The 21,571-nt window shown below is 39.2% G+C and overlaps 1 protein-coding gene across 2 annotated transcripts; it reads left to right on the top strand.

The window, feature by feature from the left end:
- Positions 1 to 1,302: 1,302 nt before the first annotated feature.
- Positions 1,303 to 20,824, top strand: LOC145468098 (uncharacterized). Of its 2 annotated transcripts, none has more exons than XM_081451779.1 (13): positions 1,303 to 2,043; positions 3,340 to 3,497; positions 4,287 to 4,457; positions 5,312 to 5,491; positions 7,540 to 7,626; positions 9,829 to 10,121; positions 10,836 to 10,942; positions 12,351 to 12,613; positions 14,395 to 14,579; positions 16,299 to 16,561; positions 17,717 to 17,925; positions 19,759 to 19,995; positions 20,675 to 20,824. In XM_081451779.1, exons 2-13 carry the CDS (start codon positions 3,351 to 3,353, stop codon positions 20,822 to 20,824), a joined length of 2,292 nt encoding a protein of 763 aa, XP_081307905.1. In that variant the 5' UTR covers positions 1,303 to 2,043; positions 3,340 to 3,350. The 2 variants fall into 2 exon arrangements, with proteins under 2 accessions (XP_081307905.1, XP_081307904.1); XM_081451778.1 differs by having other exon boundaries at positions 3,337 to 3,497.
- Positions 20,825 to 21,571: the final 747 nt, after the last annotated feature.

Genomic DNA, 21,571 nt, shown 5'->3' with positions numbered 1-21,571 from the left:
TTTCTATGGCATGGTATAAGATTAAAGATTTACTTAAGTGTTAATTGGCATGTTCATAACAGTTGTTACTGAGATCAGTTTTTATGTATGGCTGTGGGGCTTAGAAGTTAACAAATACAGAAGCGATTAAACTGGACGCTTTCCAAAACAAATACATGGAGCCCGTTTTAGAATAAGGTGGCTCGAACCATCTCCAACCAACACACATTCGCGAGATCACTGGAGTGAACAGAGCAAGTGATGAGATCAGACGTCGAAGATGAAACTGGATTGGACTTATAAAGAGGAAGGACAGAGAAGAGCACCGTGTTACAGCATTGGAGTGTAGGCCAGAGGGGAAGAGAAGACCAGGTCGACCCTAAACAATATTGAGGAGAAAATGCATGATTGAGGAGGAAAGGTGCGAGTTGTGTGGCAGTCATAGGCGACTATCAGAGCTCTAGTAAGTAAAAAATCCGGAGTGGATGGAAGGAGAATGTCAAAGCCTCATGTGCCTTTGGTATGGAGAGATACAGGTAGGTGATGGCTCGACATGAACGCAGAGTGAGGAGGACAAAATCCGATTAACGTATTCTAACAGGCGCACCTGCTATTTTTAAGGTAGTTCTTGCGTTTACATTTATCGGGAAAGTCTGAAACCTTTTAGTGTCTGACTATTCATGATCAAATGGGTGATATTAATCAGTGCTGTCATGTGGTTCTTTATCGGACATCTTTACTTTGTACATGCTGTAAAAAGGGAGCAAATGGACTGTAGAAGCTTAGCTCACTATTGAACAATGTTAATAAAAAAGTTAATGTCATGAATTCACAGGGAGGAATAATCTTACAAATTCATTTACCAACAAGGATGTTAAAGTTTCAAATTTTCCATTTTCCTCAAATAAGCGTCAATTGGGATGCTAGTCCATCGCAGGGTTACCCCCCGGCACTAAGGGGTGTGGAGTGGGGGTGGGCGCTTTTTTTTTGCCTGCCCCACCGGCTTTTCTTCACTCTGCAATATTTTTTTACGCAAAATAAGGGGAGACCCCGAGTCCCCCGTGCCCCTCCCCTAGATCTGCCACTGAGAGAAGACATATAAATGCCCCGTTTGTCGCAAAAAGTACTTGTTTACGTCTTCGACTGAAGTGCCTCGGCATTGGAGATTATAAATCAAGTTGTTAAAATTTTATTTTACTTTCTACGACAATTTCAGCAAATTTCACTAGCGTTATAGCCGCCGTAGCCAGTATATATGAGGCAAACCGAGGCAGTTACCTCAGTTATTTTTTCGTTTTCGTAGTTTTTTCGTTTCTGTAGTTTTTTCGTTTCTGTAGCGAATGTTTTCTGAAGGGAGAAAGGGAAAAGAACTGCTAATAAAATACTTATGAGAGATTTAACCTTAACCATGGGCATTGCCTCATTCACAATTGTTTTTCTGGCTACGGCCCTGGTATTTCGCGGTGTTTTGTAAAATTGACCCAACTCCTACGGTCTTTTCCTTTCCGAGCGCACTTTTTTAAAAGTATTTGTGGACGATCTTCATCTGTTGCGTAAATGCAATTTAGCAGCTGGTGTACCTGCTTTTGTTTTCTTGGTTGATTTTAATGATACAGTCTTGTGGTCGGAAGGCTGCTTCTCACGATCTCCTTCGAAGACGTTATTTGCACAAAGGAATAAAGAGCGCTTCCTCATCCGGGTGATTCAGCTTTTCGTGGCATCAGGCTGTTGCAAAAACTCCTAGAAAAGAACTGGGAACGAGTCAATGATATTCAAGACGGCGAGGAACAAGATGGCGCGATTGTGCGGGAAATACAACTTTTCAGCAACTTTTCACGTTCTAGGGCACGCGCACAATATTGGCAACAAGAACTGAGATTTTGTAGAGTTGAAGAAAACGTTTTCTTCAAAGATGGAGTGATGTTTATTCACGTGACTACTGACCGGGGATTTCCCCTCCTCTGCAAGTTTCGTTTTCGAATGAACACGAGTGAAAAATAAATTTACAAGGTCTGCATGCTTCGAATTGGTGTGGCTTTCTCTGCAGTGTACACTGCATTTTAGGTAAGTTTCGTTAAGCATCTGTCAGTGTGTAATTGTAACCTTGTCATGTGTTGTGTTAACTTTCAATACTGTGGATCAAACCTGTGGACCATTCAAATGAAAGCTATATATTGAGCAGTACTTTCATGTGGTGCTGTTTATTTTGCTGTACAAGGTGGTTCTAACTTTTTGGTCTGTGGATGAAACCCTAGTGTGTGACCCGTTCAAATGAAAACTAATGAGCAGCACTTTCATGTGGTACTGTTTATTATACTGTACAAGGTGGTTCTAACTTTTAAGTCTGTGGATGAAACCCTAGTGTGTGACCATTCAAATGCAAGCTATCGAGCAGTACTTTCATGTGGTACTGTTTACTGTGGTGTGCAAGGTGGTTCTACCTTCCAAGTCTGTCGATAAAACCCTAGTCAGTTATTGTGTGGCCATTCAATGTAATCTATTCAGTAGTCGGTCTGTGTATAATGCAGATTGTGGACTGTGAACTGCAAACTGCAGACTTTACTCTTCCATCTGTAAATTACAGTAAATGAGGGTCGTACAAGGGAGGTCTATGGCACTTTTCATGAAAGGAAAAAAATGAGGATCACAAATCATGGATATAAAAATTTCATTTTCCTGAATCATGAAAATAAGCAAGTACATGTAAGATACTATTTTTAATAACCTGTTCTTACACTAGAAAGAGTGTTTGAAGAAAGAAAAATCGTGAAAGCTCCATATTGCAAATCGCATCACTAAGTCACTCTCGATAGATGACTCTAACCATTTGGAGGACCCCGTCTCAGAATCACGTAAAATAGAGTGGTGAAATCATGAATATCGGTGAATAATTCAAGTTTTTCACGGGTTATGCAAAACCTTCACGGATCACAAACAATAATTTCCTAAATTCAAGTTTCAGGGAAAATAAAATCAGCTAATCAGGAATCACGAGAATACCCCGGTACCACCCTCTTAAATCTGGTCCATCAAAAATCAACTATGACATATGTACAGTTAACATGTGTCCTCAATTTGAGCTTGGTGTTACACAAGCCCCATGATCATGGGAGTGGTAAGGGCTGAAATATTTTCTGAGCAATAATTTTTTTTCTAACTTCAGGTATTTCAGAATGAAAGTATTTTAGGCTTGTTTGCTATTTTTTTTGAGGTTCCTGAAGACTGTGGTTGAGGAAAAATTACAAGGGTCCTAAAGGTTCCTAACCATGAAATCCTGGGTGCCCAGCACTTACATGTAAATAAACTTTTATGTAAATTAACTTGTATAATTTTAATTTCATGTTATATGTTTACCAGAAGGTCCAGAAGATATGGCGGCAAACCTTGCACTTTTGATTGGTCCAAGTTATGCTAGTGATCTGCCAGATTACTGCGGCCCATTAGAAGGTGTTCAAAATGACCTTGAATTAATGACAGGCATGCTGTGTAGAAATGGATTCCTGTTGGAAAACATTAAGGTTTGTTGTGAAGAAATCTTTATTTTCAACACACGAGAGGACAATCCCCACATGTGTCATGTACAAGTGTCAAGTCAGTATCTACAGTTTCACTTTAAATTGACTTCTCGTCATTCATGTACACCACTGTGATACACAAACTACTTTTATTGTAAGGCTTGATTATTTTCAACAAGGTCTTTCCTATTGTCTAAAATTTGATCATAAGAAATGACCCTTGCTCTTATTAACTGAGCAGTAGGTCTGTATGGGAGAATCTTGACTGAGTAGGTGAGCACAGACTGAATGCAGCGAGGTCTGTGCACATGACCGAGGTCAAGATTCTCCCATGCAGACCAACTAAACTTGGTTAATGAGATGTTTATTGAATGGAAAACAAGAAAAAAACTAATTTGTTTAATGTAACTGGTTTGTACTAGCTGGCATTTTGCTTGTGAACGGGGGTGAGCTGAACTTAAGTCTGCCAAAGTTTGCTTGTCCTCTTTCCTTTTTTTTTCATCAAGCTTTATTGGGATTTCCTTTCTGTGGGGAGTAGTATGATTGAATATTCTCTTGAACTAATATTTTTGGAAGAAGATAGTCAATGGTCTTGTATTGCAGTTTGCAACTTCTTCACCGCAAAATATAACTGATCTAGATGTTGGTCTAGATGGGAAAATCTAGACCACAGTCATTATCGATTTCAGCCAATCAAATTTATGAAATTCAGTAGTTCCCAGTCATTGTGAGACATAGCCATTTAATAAATAGAAATTATTAACTTCTTAATATTCTTCTTTTGGCATGTAGGTCCTTGAGGGCCAGGATGCAACACGCGAGAATATCTTGAGCTCCCTAGAGGAAGTGTCACGCAAGGCAGAGAGTGGATCAGTGGTAGTGATACACTTCAGTGGCCATGGCTATGAGCTCCCTGATCAATTTGACCAAGGCTTGATACCTACTACTTTAACCAGAGAGATGGTAAGTAAACTAATGTTTGGTAATTTTGGACAATTGTGGAGGCGTGGTAGCATCCTTACCAAGAACGGCAGATTTCGAGCAAAAATTGCATAAAATAGTAATTTTACAAATATCTTCAGACCCCCTACAAGTTAGTGCCTCTGGTGCTTGCTTGTAAGTCCCCTAATTCAAAATACGCCCCAGCATCCTGCTTACTGCACCCAAAACTCATGTTCAAAAGTCATGCCACACCATGCATTGTGTGTGCACTCTAAGGAAAAATAATACACAAGTAAAGGACTTTGTACTGTTAAAAGATTTGGGCATGAACATCTGTTATTTTGCAAAACAAATGAAGACTTTCAAGTCAATTGTTCTTTTTCCTGTTTGTCTTAAGACAAACATGACAATTTTATATAACAGTTCTTTGTGTGTAATTTTTCAGTGAAATATCTGAACCCTCCCTTAATCTCTCTTAGAAGCCACTTTTTTAGTGCACCTTCATATTGACATTGTAATTTAAATTTTATTATCAAAATGTGACATATTAGTAAGTGTTCCCCCTAATCACGTAACCCTATGATGATTTATAATTCACTCTTAGACCCCATTCACACCAACTGAACTAGTTTAACTAAATCAAGTTTAATTTTTCCAATTTTTTGATTACGCTTTGCATTCATTTCATTTCTTTGTATTCATTTCAAACCACCTTGCTAACATATTTCAATCAAACAGGTTTTTACCTTATTAAGTTGTGAGATATTCATAGTACGAGCAACTAATTTTTAACCTTGTTTAAACATGTCAGTGTGAATGGGGTATGGAACATTTAATGCTGTCTTGAATAATTTAAACATTCTTTTTTTCTGTAGGTTGATGAGTACCACATATATGATACATGTATTACTGGTGAACACTTCAAGCCTCACCTATTGGAGTTACACAAGAAAGGTGCACTTGTCAACACAATCTTTGACTGCTGTTTTTCTGGCCGCATGTATCGTGGCTTCTCAGAAACTGATACAGGAAGTACTCCAAGAGCCATACGACAGGTACATGACGTAAGCTTTGTTAGGCTGCAATAATTATAGCCAGGATTTCATTAAGGGCAGGGCACTGGGCAAATGGGCACTGGCACACCTGGTTAAACCATGCATCTAGTGGACAGTTTTTCTCATAAAGAAGTTCAGTTCAAAACGTTTTGCCTGTCTGTGAAAACCAGTTGCCTTCCTGCTGAAGACATCAATGAAACCGCTAATAATATTGTGACTGTGCACATGTATATTTGCATTTATACCATGGCATAGTAAATACAGCCAATTAGAATACAGGAAGGTCATTTTGTACTCGACTGTCTTGCCTTCATGCGCTGCATGTATGTCACATTGACTGTGTTGACCACTGTATTTTCTATGGTATTTACACCTAATTGTACCGTTTTAGTATGCTTCGGCAAGTTTGGTCCAGCCATGGTTCATATTTTGCCGAGACATAGTGGAGCCAAAATATCCATGGCAAGACCAAACAAGACTGATACGCCGCCAGAGCGTGCCAAAAAAGGAATGATGGTGTTTACTGTACCCAAATTTGGTCAAGTGAGCATGAGTCACACCGCAGCCATATCAGGTCAGTGACTTGATATCACACAGGTGATTTATACCTAATCTAGTTCCTAGTTCCTGTTTTAAAATAGTTTTGAAACTCTTCTGAAATGGCTTTGGCTAAGGAGAATTTCAATTACTCTTTTAATTCTGCGTGTTTTAAAACTAGCTTGGGAAGCTGTTTTCCATTCTTTTAAAACTAGGGAACAGATTAGTTTTTTTTAATTGTTAGTTCAGAAGGTAAATGTACCTTCATCTTACCATTATCCAAACTAACAACCTTGACTAGAAGGTCCTCCAGGGAGGGCAAATCATCAACATTCTGCTGTGATGAAACTTGTCCTGAACACTAGTTTGTCAGGACTCTGCATCCTTCCCAAAGCTGGGGATTTTCTGGACAAAATAATTTTCTCGGGGGATTTAACACGTTGAGACTTCACGCTCAGAGATTTTTTGTTTTGATCTGGGATACACTCACAAAGTAATCTTTTACCTGCTTGTTTGCTCTTTAGTGGTGCCTTTTCGGCTTCCCTTGATGGATTTTCTTCAGTTTTCCTGGTTTCTTTGTGTATCAAAATATATAGGTTGCCCAAATTGCAGATTTTCCTTCCACAAGGATTGCAAACATGATGTGAGTAGGTCTCGCTTCAATCCAGAGGAATTCCAACACTTTCCAAGATGTTGTCTAGCACAGCACTTCTTCAATCTTTTCTGTTGGAAGACTTGAACAAGTTTTCTGTGGACATATATCCTGGCTGATTCTTTGTAAAATTTCCAAACTTCGTTTTAAACTGGCAATGAGAAACACAGCAATTACCTTAAGCCATATCATTTTGTCTGCTCGCATTTTTTGCCTTGGAAAGGAAAACGCATATATTCGCGCACTATTTACCTTTAGCGGGCTCTATCAAGCCCATACTGGGTGCCTGTCAAAAATGATTTACTGGAAGTTAATAATCATTGGTTCTCATGTGACAGTTGGCATCCCAAGGGAGCGCGGCAGGAGCGTGGTGTGTTTGGGGGCGTTTGGTAAAATGTCTGGGTCTGATTGCGGGCGTTTCCTTCCGTTGCCTCACCACCTCCCCCTGCTCCTTTTTTGCAATCGCTCGCAGTTTTCATCTCCTTCGCGTGCTTTTTTTGGAAAAGGAAAGGAAACAGCTGCTACGCAGGCTACAACAGAGACAACACACACTTTTGCCAGCAAAGTGGCAAAGTTCTCTTCACAGCCAGTCAATTTTCCCCGGTGCTGTCATTAAGTTTTGATGCACCTGACTGTAGCCTTGGTCTTCACACCTGTAACACATTTGTTACTTTATTGGTGAATTTTATCAGCTACAGCCAAGTTCACCCTTAACAGCAAGGGGCCATCAAGCATGCTCAGCTGTAGCAGGTGCTATGAGTTGCAGCCCTTATTGACAACCCTGCCTGTATATTTGAATGTATTGCAACAGTTGTACTGTTTAATAAAAATGTGTATGTGGTTTGCATCCTATGTGCAGCTTGCATTATCTGATGAATATGTCAATGAGCATCGCAAGATTTTGAAGTCTAAAGCACCTCTCAAAACTCCAGTGGAACAGGATGAGGTAAATTTTTTTCATTTAATAGACTTCAGATTAAAACTCTCATCAGCAGTTTAGAAAATAGCCCAAAGAAAATACACACGCTGATTGGTTTAAAATCATGTTTCTATCAGGCAGTTAGATTATGAGCTCGAGTTTTCTATTGCATGATAGTTGTCAAGGGCGCAGAAATTGGGAGCGGGTAATCTAATTGTTTTGGTAAAAATCTAGTAGTCGTTCAAAACTTTGAACTCACTTTCTGTGAGTGATAGTTGACTCGTGGTGTGCCCTCGTCACCTATCAAACGATAGAAATCTCGAGCTCATAGTCTACTTGTTTAATAGAAACACTCGTGAAAGTTTGGGAGAACTTGAAAAAGCTGTTGAAACACTCGCGTTATGGCTGGTGTTCCCACAGCAGTTCTTGGTCTCCCAAACTCTCACTCGTGTTTCTACAACACGAGAGAAACATGGTTTTCTCTTTCTTAAAGTCTTCATTTTGTGGTAATTGTGCTTTGAAGGTACATTTCGCTTTTTCATCTGGTGCAGCTGAGCAAAATTTTGGTACAGAATGGAGGTGTTTATGGCAATACCCAAGTGGCAAACACCAGTCACTGTCCCATTTAGCCTATATGATCAGTGGAATAATTACCTTCCTGAATGTACACTATAGATCCTTGTCAAATTCATGTACAGTCAACTCTCATTATAGCGGACACGCTCAGGGACGTGGTTTAGTGTCTGACTAATAGCAGGGTGTGAGATAAAAAGTGCCCTTAGCATGCAATAAATGACATAGACAATGTCTGTGAAGCAAGGACTATTGTGCAGACAAAAAAAGAATTGATGTAAAAGTAAACATTCCAGGAATCTTTTGAAGTGTATTTTGACAAAATAATGATGAACGGCAGACTGTAATTTTACATAATTATGTTATATGAGAAGTACGTCTGAAAAGCTTTATTGCAAGGCAAAACAATAAAATTGTCATTAATTTTTTTTGGTACCACAAAAGTGTCCGTAATTCAGTAATAGCAAGCGTCCGTAATAGCGCAAGCCATTTCCACTCAAACCTCCATAGCTTTCGCTGGGGATCTGGATTTTGTCCATAGCGAGCATCTGTAATTGTGGGGTGTCGGCAAGTTGAGAGTTGACTTTAGTATGAAAGGGACACATGTTGGGAGCAATTGTCAACAAGGCAAAGCAAAAGGAAAGAACTACAGGAATCAACATTTATAAATATTAATTAATAATTTCTTAACCCCATATACTTTATTTAAATATGCTGCCAGTATGTTGTACTGATCATGAGTGCTTTTGCTGGGGGCAGCCGGCATCGTTTACAAGTTAAGGCCAAATGAAGCAATATAACACAAACAATGTCCCAAGCCCTAAGACTGAACAAAAGAGTAGCAGGATAACGAGAATGTCAAATCAAAATAGAGATTTTAAAGAGGTGCAGGTCAACTGTTTTAAAGTTATTAGAAGTAGCGAGTTTAAGAAACCAGGGTGCAACGACAAGGACAATGTCGACTTAAAAATGATATTTTTACTTTACCTGCGATTCTTGAGATACTCTACAGTCATTTTCCTTTGTTACTTAGTGTCAAAAATTCTCATGTAACTTAATCTGGTCGGGGCAAAACATTTGAAATGAAAAGCACAAAAAATTAGCCGTTGTGGTTCACTTTCTCTGGACAATGCAGAATTTGGTCATTTCAGGTTATTTTGCAGAGGGCGGCAACGAAATGTACCAAGAAATATAATGCATGTGCACAGCCATTGTTCTGCTCATTTAACCTTTTGTTTAGTGACATTCCTGTTGCTGTGATGACTTCAGTAGCTTTAAAGTCTGCATCGGGTTAGTGGGTTATACAGCCAAGGCTTATCCCGATTTCTGTAGCAACTAGCATTTTTTTCCCCCTCCTCCTGGATGGGCTTCTATTCCATTGCAGGGTTACCCCTGGCATTTATACACCTGAGTCGAGAGAGGCACTGTGAGAGTTAAGTGTCCTGCCCAAGAACATAAGATATTGACCCTGACCAGGGCTCAAATCCAGACCACTCAATCAGGAGTCCTGGGCAACAACCAATATTAAGCCACCATGCTTGCAGTTCATAATATGTACATGTAGTATGATATGAGATCTCTGTAATATTATTTACGATACTAACAATAATTCAAAAGTTTTAAATTAACACAGATTGTCATTTAAATTGTAACTAGCCAGTGGAACATGCACCAGTACAAGACACACAGCCACCAAATCTACTATACCCAACCATACCACTTCATTACCCGATACAGGAATTCTGGACACCAAAGTTACAGTCACAGGGATGGTCACCAATGCAGGAAGACAAGTTCATTCACATTGCAGCTTGTAGCACAAATGAGAGAGCATATGAGTGGTGTGACTCAAAAACTGATAAAATCTATGGCAGCTTGACTTCAGCTCTGGTGGAAGTTATTGATGGGATTAAACCAGATGAGAGGATATCCTACCATACCCTTCTATGGTAATGTGGCATTTCTTGTCTGCTTTGAGAGCATAGGGATTCATATTTAGTTTAAGCAGCATATTCATGTTAAATATGCTTTTGTGTGCGAAGAGGGGAACTCTCAGTGATTTAATACTACAAAGATGCCACTTGCTGGGTAAAGTTAGGCTTTCCTAAAATTTGAGCGAGAGCAAGCTGGTGAATTTAAGCTTATAATACAATAATGCCAAACTTAAGGTTATAGTCAGAGTAATAAAAATTTCTTTACTGAAATCAAAGCCTGCTATTGCTACTACCCGTGACAAAGATTTTCAGACATGGAGACAATTAACTACAGAATAGAACAGAGCTGTGTGCATGATGAGGTACTTGTTATGTAATACAGCTGCTGTACATGCATCTGTAGAGTCATAGCAGTGTAATGTACTGTGGCTGGCCCTTTCAGTGATGAGGCTGATTTTCTGAGAGGGTCTATGGGAACTTGAACCAAGTTACAGCACATTGACAATTATATTAAAATGGGATACATGTTAGTAGTTCTTATTTGATGCAAAGATCTTTGAAGATCTTGGCAACTGGAATCCTAAGTTAAGATCCTTATTAGTTATAAATCCTAAAGATTCTTGACCAGGATTTTTATGAATCTTGATTAAAATCCATGATATGATCCTCATAAAGATAATGTGAAAGATGTCCTCAGAGGTGCTTCACTTTTCTGTTGTTCTTTGTCAGCCTCCTCAGACGAAAATTTGCTGAAAGAAGACGTGAGCTTTCTGCACCGCAAACCCCACAGTTTGAGGGTGGCAATATGAACTTGGTGTTATTTGGTTTTGATTCAGGTGACTATAACCGTATACAGCTGCCTTACATTATTTTCAAAACATCATTTTTGCTGTATGCATTAGTCATTGAAGATACTAGAAGTATGAAAAATGGATATATCAAATGAATATGGAAAATTGCTTGTCCTCTAATTAGCTAAAGCACAACGATGAGCATGAGGTGTAAAGGGTAAGTACCAAATGACTCATTTACCTGATGGAAAATTATCTTAAATTCATTAACTACAGTAATTAAACTCATCACAAATAGATGAGCTTGGGAACTGGTGCCTTAAAGGTTAGCGGAGTGCCAAAGCCATAAGCCACTAGAAGGTATCCATGGCAACCCTGGAAAGCAGGAACCACCCAATGAGCGTCCGCTAACCGGCATCATCACACTGAAAGAAATTCAGTGGAATCTACTTACCTGGAGAATACTTACCCTGACCAAAAACAAAACGGGAGGGAGGAGAGGGTGCAAGAATCCGCAATGATTCGCGAGCAAAGCAGTGCAACTGATCCGCAACAATCAGCAGAATACACTACAACAATATTATGCAATGAACCATAAACCCCTGCAAAACCCCTCAAGGCCGCCCCACAGGTCAGGTACTCCCAAACGTGGAAACCGCTGGCTGCATAAGCTCATATTTAACTTGCCTAAATGATATTAGCTGGATGGGCACACTAGCTGGCTGCATTAGCTCGAGTTTAACCTTGCCTAAATGATATTTAGCCACATTTTACTGGTAACGCTATATGCACTGAAGTATCATGAGTTATTATAAAATTTTGTATCAGTTTATTTCTAATAATTGAAAATGTCAGGCAGATGTTTGAAATCTCATTTAATTTGTCTTAGAAATCTTGCTAAGATAAATTACAAGTTACTGACTCTCTTCAAGAATTTATTTAACATCTTCATCTCAGCTTTCTATGGCATGTTTCACTTATAAGAGATGGTCCTTAGTCATACGTGTTCATCCTTCGCCTGTTGACCACAAAAAACATGCAGAGAAATTGCTGTCATGGCCGCTTCCCCTTTTATATTTAACTCTTGATATTAAACTGAACGAAAGCACTTGAAGCTGGGAAAAACATGTACATTTAGACTATTGAGACATTTTAAAACAACAATATCCTCATTCTGTTTATACATGTACACATGCACACTGCACATATCATTAAGCCCTTGGGTAAACGGATGTGACCCAGTGAAAGTCAGTGTAAAAATAAAAATAAAAATAATAACAATAACAGTGACAGTGACAGTGACAGTGACAGTGACAGTGACAGTGACAGTGACAGTGACAGTGACAGTGACAGTGACAGTGACAGTGATAGTGATAATGATAATAATAATACTGTGTTGCCATTATTTATTTAACTGGTTGGTCATAATTATCTGTCTTAAATTATTTTATAGTATCGCCACCTTCAAAATCTGTTGAGATTGTGGAAGTCAAAGAGTTGGAAGGATTTACCACCGAAGTCGTACTCCAAGGTGGCTGGCTACAGGGCATCGTGGAGGGAGAATATGATGTGTTTGATCCTAAGCTCGCAGATGACATGGTTGACTCGGAGCAAGAGAGGGATCTTTGGGTGGCACGCATAGATGTTAGTCCAGATGACATCGAGGCAATCAAGTCCTATGGAAAAGTGTTGTATGCTGATCGTTACGGCCCCCAGGTTAATTTTACTTTTGATTGTGTTTAAACATGACCTTTCCTCATCTTGGCAGATGTTGGCCTGGTTTGTCATTGAAGGGGTCAGGGTATGCTATCTGAAGTAGTTGCAGATCTGTGAAACACAAAAATTGGTCTAAAAGGGGCTCATTGGGCTAAAAAGGTCTCTTTTAACTTTCCTTGAATGATTTTAAAAGTACCTAATATAGGTCTGCAATGCATACAAATTAAAGCTGTCATAAAGAGCTGTAACCTGTAATTGAAGGGGTGTGTGGAATGATGCCCTAAGTGACTTTTGGGAAATTATTAGGCAGCCAGGATTGAAATACCTACCAGCAATTGTCACAGTTTACTCTGGGTTTAGCTATTATCTCAAAAGAACTACTACTAGTTCTTTTGAGACAATAATGAAGACAAGAGTAAAACTCTACACAAAACTCATTTATTTAAGGAAGCATTAACAGAATAATTTCATTGATTCTTGTTTTATTTTTATTATTTTAATATCATTCTAATTTAATTATATTTTTATGACTTGTAAAGTGCCTAGATCATGCTTGGATAGGTACTATAAAAATACTATTTATTATTGTTATTATTATTATTATTATTATTATTATTATTATTATTATTATTATTATTATTTATTATGAACTTACTGGGGGGTATTTCAATGTTGATTGCCTCAGCGTTTTTCAAAAGTCACTTAGGGCTTTACTCCACTCACTCCTTCAGTTTCTGTTTACCGCTGAGTACATGCTTGATGGGCCCTTGATGTTCCTTTGATCATATTGGTGAACATGACTGTTGTTGTTGCATTTATTCACCCACAAAGGAACACGTTTGTTATGGGGCTGAAGCTAAAGGCAACAGGTTAATACTCAAAACTTAGTGACAGCCTTGCTAAGATGTATGGTTGAGTAGCCTTTTGCATACATTCAGCTTGCCTCTAACAATAGAAATATTATCAGTTAAAGAACCTATTTTAAATGAAATATTGGAGATCTGGATAAGTTACTTGTTTGAAAGCTAGCAGCAAAGCATAATTTATTTAGTGTAAATTCGTTAGACGTAAAAAAAATTGTGTAATGATTTCAGTTTGCAAGACAAAATTGTGTCTTAAGTATGGCATCTATCATCATCAGTGACAAATTAACTTAAACATGTGATAAATTTCTTAACGTCATCATGACTAGACTTTCTTAAAGTCATCATGACCAGCCTTCTCTCAAAGGTTTCCTTGGCAGTTAAGGTCATGCAGACATTTCACATACTTGTTTTCCAAGCAGTGATACATGTGGCTTGGGTATTCACATTTATATCCCTCTTTGTACACTTTTTAATTCCCTGCAAGACAGGTTTCCAAGATTGGACCCATACACTGCACTGATTATTGAAGGAGTCTCCTGTTACCATTGTGATACAGTATACCGCTGTCCGATCTTTGTTGAGCTACATGTACCAGTACATGTAGTACATCAGTACAAGAGTTGATCGCAGTTGTTTTTCATGCAAAGAAAAAATATGCCTGTTAAGAGAAATGTGTAATTCCAGAAAATATCGATATACCTCCCCCACAGGAGGGATTTTTTTCCCCCCTACCCCTCTGGAAATTCTATTTGAGCTTCATACATTTCTTTAATTAAATTTTTGGTCTTCTGGAACCCCCACCCCTAGAAAATTCCAATCCCTTCTGTGGGGGGAGTATGGATATTTTCTGGAACATACTGCACAATGTCTTTCTAGTCAAAGTGGGTAATAAATTCCACATTTTGTTTGTTCTAGGTTGGATGCAAAGCTCAATTGAGCCGTCAAGGAAGTATGTACCATCATGTGTATATCACAGCTGCAGGGGTTTCAAAAGAGCATTTGGATCAAATGAATACTGCACTGGAGAGCCAACAGATGTTCAGCTTGGAGAGAGAACAGAAGCAGGATTTCATTACCTTGGACACAGTGGAGGTCGAAGAGTAAGAGAGCCTTAGTTTGATTTTCTTTATTGAAAACTTTTATCCTTGAGATCTACATGCATGTGTCAGTAGTGTCCTATTCTACCTGTTAAGAAGGCAGTTACCAAAGTGGCGTGATGTGCAAATAGCACACACTTACTCAGAGACATTTTGAATTTGTAAGTTGTGAGTATGATTATTGCGTGCACGAGTTAAGTTGCATGTAGAGTTTATAGTTTTTTCAACAGGTGTTGTGTTTTACGGAGTTTTGTGCTAGTTTATGGATTACCGTGTTGCCATTTTGGAAGTTTTGGCCAATTAAATGTGCTTGATTAATGAAGAATTCTCTGTTTACCACTTACAAACACTACCTGAGTAAGAGAAAATACCCTTGCAGTGCCCCAGAAGGGTTCATCATTAGGAAGAAATGGGCAGAGAAATGACAGGCATTTCTTTTAACATTACATGTATGATAGTTTTTACCATGAGGTTGTTTCAGCAGGTAGACAATATTGTGTATCGTTGTTGATGATCTCTATTCCTACCACATTGAGTGTCTACTTGAACAAGAAAAGAGGAAATATGAGATGTTGATTTCTTGGAACTTCTTGGTTGAGATGCCATTGGATGGGGGGGGGGAGGGGGGAGGGTGTGGGTGGGCATGCAAGTATTGTAGTGACTGGGAGGTACAAACGAGGCCAAATTGTTAGGCCCTATAAGTGCTATAAGATTAAAACCAGACAGATAAAAGTCTCATAACACAGTCAAAACAGGTCCATTGTTTCTTAGCATAGCATTAGAGGTTGCTAAATATTCTTTGTATGTAGTTTAATGGGAACCCAGCTATGTCTAGCTTTTTGTCTACCCCAAAATATTCCTTACCAAAATCATCCCCCCCCCCCCCCCACCACCAAAAAGGGTACGACAAAATTTCAAACCCAAAACAAGTCCTCAGATCATAAATTGTGAACCCAAGAGGCCCTGCATACCTGTCCATCATGATTTTAACAATAACTCATTGCCTACACCTGTACAGCACATGTGCTCCCTGAGCTTGAGAACTTCTGGCTACAGGCTAGTCCTTCATTTCAAAAATACAGGCATGTACTTTTGTAACTACTTCAATTAGCTACTTGTAAAATGCAAAAGTGTCTTTGGTTGAACCAGAGTGAGTCTGTCAGTGAGAATTTTGTTTTGTTTTTTTTTTTGTTGAAGACCTTGTTTTATAATATATAAACAATAGCCTCCAATTGGGGGGAAAATATGCTTCGATATTTGTCTGCAGACATTATATGTTCCGAGAAGCAAACAGTTTCTGAAAGTGTAGCTCAAGGAAAACTGTGAACTTTGAGGAACAGATAATTTCCAAGAACAAATATCCCAGTATATTCTCACACCAAATGGAGGCTAATGTGTTTTCTATCCTTCAAATATTTTTTGCAACACACGCTGTTTTGAAAATTGGGGAATATCACTTGGATATTCCCCAGTTTTAGCTGGGGAATATTCAATCATGTGACACATTTAAACCAATCGCACATGAGTGAAAATATTTGATGGATTATAAGAGGTGATAACTGATAACTGCTGACTCATACCCAGCTGATAATTATAATGGGAAAGAGGAAAGACCTCTCATAATATATGAGACTTACGTGGGATCTAAGTAGATTGATCATTCTAGAACAATAATTATTTTTTATCAAGCAATTTGAAATAAAATGCTTCGTTATTTTTCAGGAAGCAATGTTGGCGGGCAATGCACCATGGAAGGATGATACTTCCCTATCAACAGACTGGTGATGGGTACTTGATGGCTACAAATCTATCCAAATATTTTCGCGCCAAATTTGCTCTCAATCCGAGGCCGCCTGATCGTGATATGCTGCATAATGTTAGCTTTAAAGTTTTTAAAGTTGAGAATGTGCCTCCATTCAAAAATGATCCCGACAAGAAGACGGAGTTGAAAGCTCGAGCAGTTGAAACAACTGATTTATTTGGAGGTAATGAAACCCACAAATGGCTGATAGGCAGTAAGCGGGGAAGGATTAGGGGTGGGAGGGGCTGTTGGGTGTTTAATAATGAAATTCTTAAAAGGTCATCAAGCACATAAAGTCTCAGTGCTTTTTACAATGCAAAATTGATTGGTCGATAGAGCTAAAAAATGGTAATAGGTAAAAATCACAAAATGATACAATAAAAAACCTTATAGAATATTAGCCTGTGAACAGACTCCAGCTGGAAGGGTCTGACCGCAGCTAGAAGAGCCGAGAAGGAAGTGGCTGAAAGTGAAGTAGCCGGGGGGGGGGGGGGGGACAGGGTGGGGGTTGGGGTTGGGGTGTCTCCTCATCTCATTTTTACCCTTTTTTTTCTTGCTTTCTCTTTGCCCCATCCTCAACTAGAGAGCCTGTTCACAGGCAAATAGAATATAAAACATGAATGGTATGGTTATCTATTGTTAGTAAGACTTAAAGGAGTCACTGAGTGGGCATCCTGGTACTTACCTGGTGGTTTGTTCTGACTGTATAGTGAGACAACGCCTCCACATTGGGGTCGTGTAAAAGGGCGCTTTCTCATTATAGGAAGAGGAGAGATTTGGGGGAGGGGGTGTGGTCTCACTTGAGGTCACTGCATGTTGGCCTTGGTATCTCAAGTCTAAGATGGAGTGTGCATCTTGTATAAAAATTGTGTTGAAACAGAATGTAAATGTTGTAGCAGACATTCCATATAGTTCTACCAGTGGAAAAATAGATGTTTGGTGTGATTTCAGTGGTCATATACATGTATAATTATATGTACAATTATACATCTGTGGGTGAAAATTAATTTCTAGCCTGAGAAGGCGTGACAAAAATAGCTATTTTAGGTAGAGCAGGCGTTTATAAGTTTAGCGCTTTATAGGGTGCTGTGGTTTCAACCTGGTTCTTCTCCATAGATAGTGCAGTACATTAAAAGCGACAACTGCAAATAAAGTAACAAATGGTTGGTGCCTTATTGCTGTTTTGTCTTCATAATCACCTCCATCAAGCATACATTTTATCAGTGGGCCAGCAACTGCATGTTTGGTGGTTTATTGACATGTGCGTGCTGTGGTATACATTTTGCTAGCGACAGTCGAACATGACTCGCTCACGTTGTTGTTTATTTGCTTGTTGCAGAAGGCCCCCCTTATGCAATTCCAACCTTCCAAGCTCACAGTGTTGAGGTGGTAACAGCCTCACGTCATCGGAGCTTTTATCGAGCGGTGGATGGCACCGGTGATGCACTTGTGATTCAAGTCACTAATAACGAAGAGTTTCCAATCCATATCTGTGTCATGTCATACCAGGCGGACGGCTCCATTGTGGTGTTGTATCCGCCAAAAAGGGTAAGTACTCTTGATATATTTTTATGCAGGAGGCATTTTCTGTGGGCTTGTTATCGGGTGAGGGGGAGGGGTTATTTTTGGAAGGCAATTTGCATTTGAGAAAATGGTGGTTTTGTGTTGATATATGGCCGATAAAAGTAGCTCTTATTTTGTCTTATGTACGGCATATTAGCTAATAGGGGGGCGGGGGTCAGGGATGCTCGTCAGAAAAGTTGAATTAAACCCCTAAAGGAGACCAAATCTGGCGCGGCTCGAGCTTTATTCAACCCCTAAAAGATACTACTTCGAAGGAAAATAACAACGTTATTTATTATTTCTTCGAGTGCACCGTAAAATTACTTTTAAGATTCTTAATTTTTTAGCGCCTACTTATTTATCATCTCTTATTTCTCTTAGGCTCCCATTCAAATATAATCTAAGGAATTCTAGCAATAAACGTTTACTTAGTTATCAGCGTTTTAAATCAAAAGCTACACTAGGTGACCGTTCTTTTACCTGTGCTGCATCGAAACTTTGGAATGCACTACCATTTGACCTAAGAAGCGCCAGCACTGTTAGTATTTTTAAAGCCAAGCTAAAAACTCACCTTTTCCATCATGCATTTTTATCATAGTTGTTTTTATTATTGTAAGTTTACTTTTAATTGTAATTTAAGCTTTTTAAAATCATTGTAAGTTTACTTTTAATTGTAATTTTAGCTTTTTAGCCTTTTTATTCCGTTTTTAATCTTGTCATGCGCATTTGAACATTTTATGAAATTGTAAATGTTATTATTATTATTATTATTATTATTATTATTATTATTATTATTATTATTATTATTATTATTATTATTATAAGTCCTTAAAGTCTTGCCGCTTTTAACTTATGATGCCGAGTTCAATCCGTGAGCCTAGGGCAGTCATGAGTCTGCTGGATTACTTGATGGATAGAGTCCTCCTAAGTATGTGAGCAGTTCCAAGGAGGACGGTCTTCTGTAGCTCTATTATTATTTAGCTCTGTTATTTATTATTCTTATTGTTATCGTCCTCACGTAATGTTTGCTTAGAGTCCTTAGGGTCGAGACCAAACTATGGTCCTGGGGCACTAGGGGATAGCCAGTTTTTAGCTTGATAGCACCCTCCTCAAAATGTGTGCTGTACCTAGCAAGGTTATCTTTTGTAGTTCACTGATGCTTATTTTGCTGGGAATTCTTCCAAGATAAGTTTCTAGTCCCTTTTTGATAGCTCCAAGTGCTCCAGTGATAACTGGTATCGTTTCCGTTCTCATGCCCCACATTCGGCTTGTTTCGATTTCCAAGTCCTTATATTATTATTATTTATTATTATTATTTTTTGTAAGCTACTAATAAACATTATTATTATTATTAAAATTATTATTATTAAAAAAATATTATTATTATTACTACTATTATTATTATTATTATTATTATTATTATTATAAAAGATACTTTGACGACTAAAAATTAATAGTGTCATTTTGTCTAGAACGACTTAGGTGAGACCAAAATCCTTGATGTATATCCCTAGGCAAGACAAGACAAACATCCCCAACCTTTTCAAATGGAGTTCTGCCCCCGCCCCCCTCCCCTCCTGGCGGTAATACCGTAAGTCTCTGAGCAGACAGCTCTATACTAGCAGGGTTACATCACGAGAAATAGTATCACTCTTCTAGAGCTAATCGAGGTTATATTTGTTAAGGACGTATTATCAGAAGGCCTTTAATTTGGTGTCCACATGTAAGTGTGTGTGTTTTTTTTTTTTTTTGGAGGGTGGGAGGGAGGAGAGAAGGTTTTTTTTCTTGTCTATTGATTTACCTTTGCTTATCCCACAGGGAGCCACTGAAGTTCTTAAACCTGGTGAGTCAGCAACAGAGATAAGGCGTATGCTCCTTCACCCTGATACAGTCCGTCGCATGGTGGAGCCAGATTTTAATGTTGAAAGACCTGAAGGATGCAATGATGCCTTAATGTTGTATGCCACTACAGAGCAGACGGATTATGAGCCGCTCACCCAGGGGGCTATAGACCTGAGTCCACATCTGAGTACCCGAGGGCTTAATACTCCTCGTGTATGTATAAATAAACAGTTTTCTTGAAAAGGAATTGTTGGGGTGTTACGTGACAGAATTGCTGGGGATATCCTGCAATGTGCTATAAGTTTTCATTTAAGGAAATAGCAATTTGTATAAAATAATAGAGAGATTTTTTGTAGATTTCTTTTTGCCAGGGGGGTTAACATAAAAAATTGTAGGGGTGCTTGCGATGAACTAGCAAGTACCTGTATCGTGTACTAGAGGGGGAGCGGTGTGTATTGACAGAGATTCGTTTCAGGGAATCTGACAAAAATGAGGTAAGGTAACACGATCTGCCGTGGACAAGCAAGTCAAGTTTTTTATCCAGCAGGGATGGACTTCCACCTTAAGAAATTATTATTTAGTGTTATTTTTCTTTCCAGAAATGTTGGGTGTGTGAGGGCGGCGGGATGGGTCCCATTCTCCCATGGAGTAAGACGTTTCCATCTGGGAGAGTGGCAATACGTGTCATAAAAAGAGGGGAGGGGGAGGGGAGGGGAGGGTTTTATGTAATGGTTTAAATCACTAGAAAGCCAGCCAGGTTCCTCTCTGTTATGAAAAGTTTAGTCTAGTGCCAGGCTGATTGTCAAACTTGCACATAATTGACAGGGATTGTTAAATCTACAAGAGATGACTGTGACCTATCCTTAAGGTATCTCTCTGTTGTTTACTTTAGGGATGGCGTCTAGCTACCGTCAGAGAGTTTCGGGATGCTCTGGAATCCGAGCCCATGGAGAGGGAGAATGTGCGTGGGAATCTTAAATGGCTAACCATGAAACGGGAAATTAGAGTGCTCTACCACCAAGATCAAGAACCTGTGTCGTAAACGGATGTAAAGCGACACCCCTCCTCCCCCCCCCCCCCCCCCACCGAACCACTTTGAAAACAAAACATGTCAAAGGTGGGAGGAGGGGTAGAAAAGTAAAAGATCGATCTATCTTAATCTTGTGTTGGGGGTCTTACCTGAAGATCCTATTAACTCTTCACTTTTTAATCCATGCATATGTTTCAACACTTTAGACAGTTTGTCACTCATAAGTGAAGTAAAACGCTTATCTGCTCTTCGTTGCTTATGAATCCTAACTGGCAGAGCAATTGGTCATTTTACAAACGCGGGGGATTGGGTACTATCGAGAGTTTGCACCTGAGACCACCGGAGTTCAAAATCCAGCATTGCTCTTTGATCGCTCGTTCACACTTCTTGCTCTATGAGCTATCTCTAGGGAAGGTGGGGGCGAGGGACCTCGTCGGACCCCAAACAAAGTGAAGCTAGCAAGAGGTCGGGGTGGGACGGGACGGGACGTGACGAGGGGTGATTTGGCGGGACGGGACGGGATAGGGAGGGGAGCACAACCCAGAGAAAACAATTTATGGTTTTGTCCTTGAAGTCCAAATTAATTTTTAGTTGGTTGCCTTAACGGGGATTTTCGCATTGCAGCAGAGCTTCTCCTTTCCACTGAACTTCTCATGGCGTCTTTAGAGAGAAATCTCAGTGATTATAATTATAGAAGAGTATTTCACATGAATACGCTGCAGTATTTTACAAAACGAGCTATTGTTCCCACGGCTTGTG

Source organism: Orbicella franksi, chromosome 14 (genome assembly GCF_964199315.1).
Source record: "Orbicella franksi chromosome 14, jaOrbFran1.1, whole genome shotgun sequence".
In the NCBI taxonomy this organism is placed as follows: domain Eukaryota; kingdom Metazoa; phylum Cnidaria; class Anthozoa; order Scleractinia; family Merulinidae; genus Orbicella; species Orbicella franksi.
The sequence above is the reverse complement of the archived record's forward strand: the minus strand, read 5'-3'. Positions and strand labels throughout refer to the sequence as shown.